Here is an 8,953-nt window from a genome sequence, read left to right on the forward strand (position 1 = left end):
GAAATAAAAACAGGATTTAATCACACAAATATTTATATCACCCAGTGCTATGGCCTCAGTTCTCCATCATCCAGAGAAGCTCATCTCTAGTTCCCCTGCATGGTTGGTTGTGACTCTTAGGGAAGCCTTGGTCACCCTACCTCCCTAACACTTTTTTTAGCATATCCTCTTGAATTAGTACAAGGTAATCAAGCAAATGTGTCCTAGAGCTACGATCTGAAATCTGCTTCCACAGCTGAGTTCTCTTGCCTCCAGAGAGTAGGGGAGGAAAGACTGAAGCTAAGTCTACATACAGCTGGATACACAGGTGTATAATGATGAGGGATAAGAAACCATTTCTGCAAGCGAGGAAAGATCCGTGTATCTTTTGAGGTCCTGGACATTCTGAGAAACTCTAGTACTGAGAAACTGAAGAAGGATTATCTAACTTCTCTCCCAGACTCTAATGCTGTCGTGAATGTTGACTTTTTCCATAGAAAAACAAACTAGCTCAACAAGGAAAGATCATGAGTGAAAAGGGTAATAGGGTGATTAGTCACGTGAGTCTGCATGGCAGCTCTCCCACTCCCTTGATCTGTACATAAAGAGTGTGCTGGGCACCTGAACCCTACTTCTCTGGGGCATCAGATTCTGTCTCTTCCAGCATGTACTCTCTTCAGCTCCTGCTCAGGGCCAGCCATGCTGCCCTGCTCCTGGTTCTCTGTCTGCAGCTGGGGATCAACAAAGCTCAGGAAGACACGTGAGCCAAGCCTTTCTCCTTACAAAAAAATCTTTTGAGGGGGGGGCTTTTATCCTAGAAATCCACATATCCCTTCCTGAAAACTTTTTCAACTTCCCAGAGATCTAATCCTGGGAGCTCTTATGAACTCATAGCAATCCCATCTCTCTCTTCTTAGGAACTCCATCAATTCCCCTTACATTTCCCCTGGGTGCTTCTAAGTTGCCCATGGAAATAAGGCTCCCAGTGCACATGTAGGCTGTAATTAACAATCATTCTTTCTCTAAGGTTCTGGCCTACATGTTGTCCATAGTCTATACCAGTGATGGCGAACCTATGACACACATGTCAGAGGTGACACACAAATTCATTTTTTTGGTTGATTTTTCTTTGTTAAATAGCATTTAAATATATAAAATAAATATCAAAAATATAAGTCTTTGTTTTACTATAGTTGCAAATATCAAAAAATTTCTATATGTGACACAGCACCAGAGTTAAGTTAGGGTGTTTCAAAATGCTGACACACCGAGCTCAAAAGGTTCGCCATCACTGGTCTATACCTTAATTAGATTTCTGCTCAGTGAACTTCACCTTGTCACACCTTGCCTCCTAGAGGAGAGGGTTTAGCAGGACTGTGAGTTCCAACAATAGCTTTGGGCACCTTTGGCAGAACTCACTGAATGATCAGAAGCCCTGGACACTGATCCTTGGCCCCACAGTCCAAGGTTGAGCTTGCCCAGCACTTTGGACATTCTTCCTATGCTGAAGCCTGAAGACAAATGTGAGGACCACTTGCCCATGACTCCCCACTCCACCCCCTGTCTCCCACTGGGACCTGGGAGCATGGGTTCAGAAGCCAACTCATTAAGGGCACATGTTTGAAGGAAACAGGAAAATTGGGGCACACAAAATGAAGTAAGAAATGGGACAATTTGGAGGGAGAAGCATGGACACTCATCAGATCTAGGGATTTTTCTCTACAGGAAAAGCGTTTGGGATGTAGAGTTTCTGGATTGTGATTCTGGTTGCACCCTCTGTGGAAGGACCAGATGCTTCCCTGGAGAAACCTGTCAGGGTTTTGACAAGCTGATGTAACGGAGGTGGGTGGGTATCTAAGAAACCCTGAGTGGGGACAGGTTCAGATACAGAATGTCACTCCACTTAGCCCTGAGGGGCAGCAAGTTGTTGATAAGCTGTGCTACTTAGGGTGACCAACCATCCAAGTTTGCCCATGAATATCTTGGTTTTAGCGCTGAAATCCCCTCCCAGCAAACCCCTCGCTGTCACGCAAACTGGGGTGATTAGTCTCTCTAGCTGTGCTGGATCATCCTGTCAGTCTTAAATACAGTTACAAACGGGAGGAATTCTGAAGAAACTGAAGGATGCGTGCCCCTTCCCTGTGTACTGAGTGCTAGAGCAGCTGGCACAAGAATTGGAATCTCTCTGGAATCTGATGCTTTCCCCTAGGAAAATGCGGCTGGGAAGTACTAGAGGCAAAGAAACTGAATTCCCTCTTGTCTCACCCAATATTGAAGGAGCTTTGGCAGGAGTTTCTGGGAAAGAGAAAGTAACTCTGCTGGTCCTGAACCCCCTCCTCACTGACTGAAGGGAAACAGTTGACTATTCTCTTTGTCTCCATGTCCTTTTCCCCAGCAGATTGTGGTGTGTGGCCTGAATGTAAGGTGGAAGCTGTAGTTTCCAATATGGCATTGTGTCCGAATCCCCTACAGAACTAAGTACTAAGTACAAATCCTAGACCCCACCAAGAACCAAAGAAGGAGAATCTTCAAGAAAGGTCTCACTTCCAGTGCACTGAAGTGTTTATGATTCGTTAATATGAAATTTAATACTAATTTTATTATGACATGAGCCCTCCCTGTCAGTGGACAATCAGCAGAACCTATGGAGTTTTATTAGGAAATGACATGTGATACTGTACTTTCATTGGTTTTTTGTTTATTTGTTTGTTTGTGTGTGTGTGTTTTGTCAGTGGAAGAGAAGTAGATACTCAGTTTAAAATAAAGTGTCCAAGTTGCTTTATTAAGCAAAACTAAATCAGTACAAATAGCCAAACTAACCAAAAAAATCAAAACTTCCCAGGGAATTCTGATCTCAGCAGTTGACCATCTCCCTCTCCTCGAACCTTCCCCGGTCCCTTGACCCTGCTCATTGTTCCCCCTCTCTTATGGATTGATCTCTGCTCTCTAACTGCTTTTGTCTTCCCAAAACCAGTCGACAGTTGATCAAAATGGACTTTCAACTGCCCCGAACAACAAAGGCAAATGAAGAAGTCACTGCAACGCTTAGAGTTGCAACAGAATTGAGAGAATGTATGGTGGTAAGTAGAAGCCCTGGGGTGGGAGTAAAGTGAACAAAATCCAACTTCTTAATTAAGTAAAATGCATTGGATAACATAGGAAAACTACCAGATTAAAGGGCAGTAATAAAATTATTAAAAATAAATGTGTGATACAGTAATACATGTTTCTTTATACATTAGCTGCAAAGGCAATATATTCACAACAGAATAGTTAAATTTTAGTTTATAAAGATTACCTATGTGATGATTGTGGTTGCTTAGCCTGATTAAGTATCTTCAACTGTGCAATGGTCTTTGACAAAAAATCATACATATCCAATGGGTCCTTATTTTTTGTTTTAATTATACAAGTATTGAAAGTTCTGAATCATGAAGATATATTGTTGTAAATGTAATAAAAAGATAAACAAGGCAAGGCTAGCCTTCTTTAAAGAAACACCAGGATCTCCGAAGTATTTTTAAGTAAAATTGCAATGGTGAGAACACTTGAACTCACTATTTGGGGCTGATGGACTATTCGGTGCAGAGTTGCCAGTTACCTGGGCAGGTATCAAGAGACAGACAACCAGCCCCAGCCATGGCCACGCAGCCTGGTGATAACCTCCGCCCCTGTGTTCAGGGTAGCCATGAGGGCAGGCACTCTTTTGAGATATATAAATCTCTAATGTAGCATGAACAAATCTGTTTCTCCTTGTGATAAAAATCACTTGCTTCTAATGCCACTGTGGATAGTTGGTGGCATTCACAGCAGAAGGAATGCTCAATGTTGATGGGAACTTAGGAAAATAAACATATAATTTATTTTCACAAACTCACTGAATTCTATTCACTTCACAGACTCCTTGGATCTATGGTCCCAGGATTAAACCCCTGTGCTGACCATGAACTAGAACATTAACCTGACTCTGCTGAAACACATATGCAGCACTTTGGGATCTTAAGCTGTACAGCAAGCATGTCAAACTCAAAGGCTAACACAGACCAAATAAATGAGGCATGCGGCCTATGGGCCATGAGTTTGACATGCTTGCTGTACAGCATGCTCAAGTTAGGAAAGACAAAAGAAAGTTTACCTTCAAGCTGAAGTACCTTAAGTCATCCAAGGGATTCTCTACTTACTAAAGATCCCAGAGTTTGGGAGGAGCTCAGCTGGAACTTGGTCACGGTTCTGGCAATAAGGCCTGGTTTTGGCTTTCACACCCCAGAAGTCGGGCTTGCACCCACAGGTCAATTCCTGGAGCCCTGGCTATGAACCAAGGCAAGCCTGACCCCCACTCCCCCAGATGAACTGCTGCCCGGATGAGTTCTCCTGACTCTGGTTCACTCACCGCCACCCTCCCGAACCATACACCCACATGCTAATGCAGAAATAGGAGGACATGAGGACAGAAAATCTTCTAACCTTGAGTTCAGCTCCTGAAATGATTCTACAAAAGTGGACTCCCCCCAGGCCTCTCCCCACCTCCACCCCTGCTCTTTGCCCACTAAAGACATCCTCCTCCTCTCCCTTGACCCTCACTTGTCTTTCTCTCCCTTTCCTACTTCTCATACTAACACTGGGTCATCTCTCTCCAACTCCTTCTTCACAGATTAAAACTTATCTGCTAAGCAACTCTCCAGTTGATGGACCTTTTAACTACAAATACACTGCCTGTCTGTGCGAGGAATTTCCAAGAACCTTCTTCTGGGACTTTCAGGTCAACAGTAAGTAGAGGAGTCATCCAAGGGAAGAACTACCCACCAGGGAGGGGAAACCATAGAGAAGCATGGTTACGGATCTGGCACAGAGCCCAGGGCAGAAGGATGGGGGGGGGGGGGGGAGAAGGAGAAAGACAAGCAGAGTAAATGGAGACCATGCCCAAGTTCCAAAGGTGAGGGGTTGTGTGAGAAAAGCTAATAAGGGAGATTCATTTGTAAATGATTTGAGGAAGCTGAGTCCCAGTTAGGGAGGTGTCTGATACTGGTAGAAAAGGTAGGACCCTGGGGATGAGTGTTAAGCTATGATCTTTGTCCCTGTCCCTTTCAGGTACTGTAAGAATTGCAGCAGTGGTTGACATCATTCGTGAATTTAATATCTGCCCTAACGATATGGCAGTGATACCCATCAAAGCAAACCGTTTTAGTGTCTTGAGAATGCTACCTGTGGCCTGATCTTACTGGAAGCCTTGTCTCACTGCCTCCTACCACACCCCAAGGTGGTTTCCTCTAAGGAACTTGGTTGGGTGTGTGTTGTGATCTGTAAAATAAACTTCTCACTGGCTTCTCGGTGTTCTGTTGTGTCTTCCTGACCAAACCTCTCCCAGAGGAGCTTCAGAGTACCCAGAATTTCTAGAACTTCTTTCCTTCAAAGAGACTTTGCTGAGGTGATCTTATGGGTTCTTACTGCCCATGAAGAGGGAGAGAAGGCAGATGGAGAAGAGTGGGGCCATTCTCAGAGTGGGAAAGTGTGGTCCTAAAACTCATAGTAAATGAGGGGCAGAAACTGGACCAGCGTCCAAGCTTCCCTGCTCCTTCACCTTCTATGTCCTGTTGTCCGTCTAGGAGCCCCTTCAGATCATAGGAGACGGGAGTCAGCTGTATACTAGTATAGTAGTCAGTGACAGGGTCTGTATTCAATTCTATTTTGTTGCTACTTTTCAACTGGTGAAAAATGATGAACTAAGTGCTGCTCAGGGAGATTGGGCAGCACAGGATGCACAGTAAGCTGAAGAGCAGAGGGGGCCCTGTGGAGCCCCACAAAAGAGGGCCAGACAGTGCTTCCTGAAAGGAAATATGAGCCAGGGTCATGGGCACAATGTGAGCAGAGGGCTTTCTGGCAAATAGAATAGTAGGCACCAAAACCCCAAAGCATGTTCAAGGCAGGTAAGCTCTTTGATATTGGGCAGAATTAAGAGCAAACCAGGTGGCCCAGAGAAGAGGCTGACAAGGGGACAGCACACAATCAGTTTGTAAGGCAAGAAGGTGGGCCATATCCTCTAGACCACTGATCTTAAATGGGAATCAGATCCAGAGCAGGAAAACAGTCATTGGGAGAGTTCACTTGATATGTTAAATAGAATAGTAATATTGATTGTATGCCTAACATGTGACAAAAATACACTGATATTCTTGTTACATGCTTTATCATGTGCCCTATTAAAAACAACCATATACTAGTATATATACACATTGGAATATTATTTAGCCATGAGAGAAGGAAATCCTTCCATTTGTAACATGGGTGAAACTTGAGGGTGTTATGCTAAGTGAACTAAGACAGAGAAAGGCAAATACTGGAGGATATCCTATCTAATAAAAGAGAAACATGGTAATTAGCGTACAACTGCTACCCTTCCCATTGGCTAATCAGGGTGATATGCAAATTAACTGCCAGCCAAGATGGCGGCCGGGAGCCAGGCAGCTTGAAACTAACATGAGGCTTGCTTGCTTCAGTGAGGGAGGACTCCAACGTTCCCCGCCTGCCTTGCCGGCCTCTGAGCCTGCAGTTTGAAACATTGTTACAAATATAGAAGCTAAACAAAACCCCAGAAACCTGCTTTCAGCGAGCCGGGATCTCAGAGCTGGAGTTAGACATTGTTTCGATTATAGAACCCAAACAAACCAGATACCTGCTTTCAGCAGCAGAGGCCTCAGAGCTGGAGCCAGACCTAAAGCTGGCCCAGAATAAAAAAAAAGAAAAAAAGGAGCAGTTGGGAGCTTTAGCCCTCAGCCCCTCACCCAGACTGGCCAGGCACCCCAGTGGGGACCCCCACCCTGATCCAGGACACCCTTCAGGGCAAACCAGCCAGCCCCACCCAAGCACCAGGCCTCTATCCTATATAGTAAAAGGGTAATATGCCTCCCAGCACCAGGATCAGCGGAGCCGCGAGGCCTCCCGGCACCAGGATTAGCGTGACAGGGGGCAGCGCCCAAACCTCCTGATCGCCCTGCAGCTCTGTGTGTGACAGGGGGTGGCGCCCCACCCCCTGATCGGCCCTGCTCTGTGTGTGACAGGGTGCAGTGCCCCAACCCCCCTCCCCCCCCACGGGCCCTGCTCTGTGTGTGACAGGATAGAGCCATAACCTCCCCATCGGCCCTGCCCTGAGTGTGACAGTGGCAGCGCCTCAACCCCCTGATCTGCCCTGCTCTGTGTGTGACAGGTGGTGGTGCCCCAACTCCCCTATCGGCCCTACTCTGTGAGTGACAGGGGGGAGCTCCTCAACCCCCTGATGGGCCCTGCTCTGTGCATGACAGGGTAAGGAGCCCCAACCCCCCTGATGGGCCCTGCTCTGTGCGTGACAGGGGGCAGCACCCCAACCCCCTGATTGGCCCTGCTCTGTGTGTGACGGGGTGGTGCCGCAACTTCCCCATCGACCCTCCCTTGAGTGTGACAGGGGGCGGTACCCCAACCCCCCAATTGGCCCTACCCTGAGCGTGACTGAGGGTGGCATCGCAACCTCCCAATCCGCCCTGCTCTGTGCATGAAAGGGGGCGGTGCCCCAACTCCCCAATCGGCCCTGCTCTGAGCCCGACCAGGGGCTGCACCTAGGGATTGGGCCTGCCCTCTGCCACCCGGGAGCAGGCCTAAGCCAGCAGGTCGTTATCTCCCAAGGGGGGGTAGGGGTCCCCTCAGCCCAGGCTGTGCCTACTCACAGACAAGGAGCCCTTGGGGGATGTTCAACTGATGATGCAGGGAGTGGGCCTAAGCCACAGTCTGGCCTCCCTCTGCAGGAGGCAACCGACAGCGGGGCAATTGGGGGATGGCGCCGGCCAGTGAGCAGCTGGCCCTGCCTCCGATCATCCCTCCACCACCTCCAGTTATCACCGCAGTGCCCCCCCCATTGCCGTCCCCTCCTCTGCCCGCTGGCACCCATCTTGGATGGCCTGGCGCTGCCTGCTCGCCGGCCCCGCCCCCACTGACCAGTCATTCCATGTTTGGTCAATTTACATATTAAACTTTTATTATATAGGATAGCCCTAGCTAGATGGCTCAGTTGGTTGGAATGTCATCCCGTTTACCAAAAAGGTTGCAGGTTTAATCCCTGGTCAGGGCATGTACAGGAGATAACAGATGGATGTTTCTCTCACACCAATGTTTCTCTCTCTCTCTCTTTAAAAATCAATACAAATATATCCTCAGATGATGATTAAATAAATATAGAAAAAAGATAAAAATTTGCAAATAAAAATAATTGTCAAATTTTTAAAAATATCTATCACACATACACACACACACACACACACAAGCTTTAACTGGAGTCAGTCACACACACAGGGTGCCTTAATAGGGTTCACTCACATACCCAGTTCAGGTGGTCTTATCACCACATTACTATCTCAATGCTGTGTTCTTGGGCAGCTTCTAAATCAAGAAAAGCAGAGCACGGGGAAGGAACAGGAGAACCTCCAATTGCCCAGGTGCAGCTCATGGGTCAGACTGGCACTCACATCTTCTTCATGACTTTCCCCAACACCTTCATACCTCACTCTACCCCTAATTTAAATTCCAGATGAATGTTGACTTTTCTCACAGAAAAACAAACAGGGTAGCAATGAGGGATATCCTAAGGTATGATGATTTTGGCTTAGTGGACCTGTTCGTCTTGCTACACGAATAAAGACTGATCCTGGCCCCTGGATGACAGTCCTCCTGGCATCAAGATCTTCCAGCATGTGTGCTCTTCAGCTTCTATTCAAAGCTGGCCCTGCTATCTTACTTCTGGTTCTCTGCCTGAGACTGGGGACCAGCACAACTAAAAAAGAGATGTAAGTTACCTCTCTCCTCCCTACAGAAAATGTTCCAAGAAGGATACTTCTCCTAATCCAGAAATCCACATTCTGTGTTTCCTGCCCCCAAACAACCCACCCTAGGAGTGAGGACTCATATAGTGAAGACTATATGTGTCTCTTGGTCTCTTTTCCTTTTTAGAACC

At 46.8% G+C, this 8,953-nt stretch overlaps 1 protein-coding gene across 1 annotated transcript; it reads left to right on the top strand.

Moving 5' to 3' along the window:
* Positions 1 to 599: 599 nt before the first annotated feature.
* Positions 600 to 5,306, top strand: PIP (prolactin induced protein). Its single transcript, XM_059656132.1, has 4 exons — positions 600 to 739; positions 2,954 to 3,059; positions 4,631 to 4,745; positions 5,068 to 5,306. The coding sequence occupies exons 1-4, from the start codon at positions 645 to 647 to the stop codon at positions 5,190 to 5,192; spliced, it is 441 nt and encodes a 146-aa protein (XP_059512115.1). The 5' UTR covers positions 600 to 644; the 3' UTR covers positions 5,193 to 5,306.
* Positions 5,307 to 8,953: the final 3,647 nt, after the last annotated feature.

Source organism: Myotis daubentonii, chromosome 10 (assembly GCF_963259705.1).
Source record: "Myotis daubentonii chromosome 10, mMyoDau2.1, whole genome shotgun sequence".
NCBI classification, from domain to species: Eukaryota; Metazoa; Chordata; class Mammalia; order Chiroptera; family Vespertilionidae; genus Myotis; species Myotis daubentonii.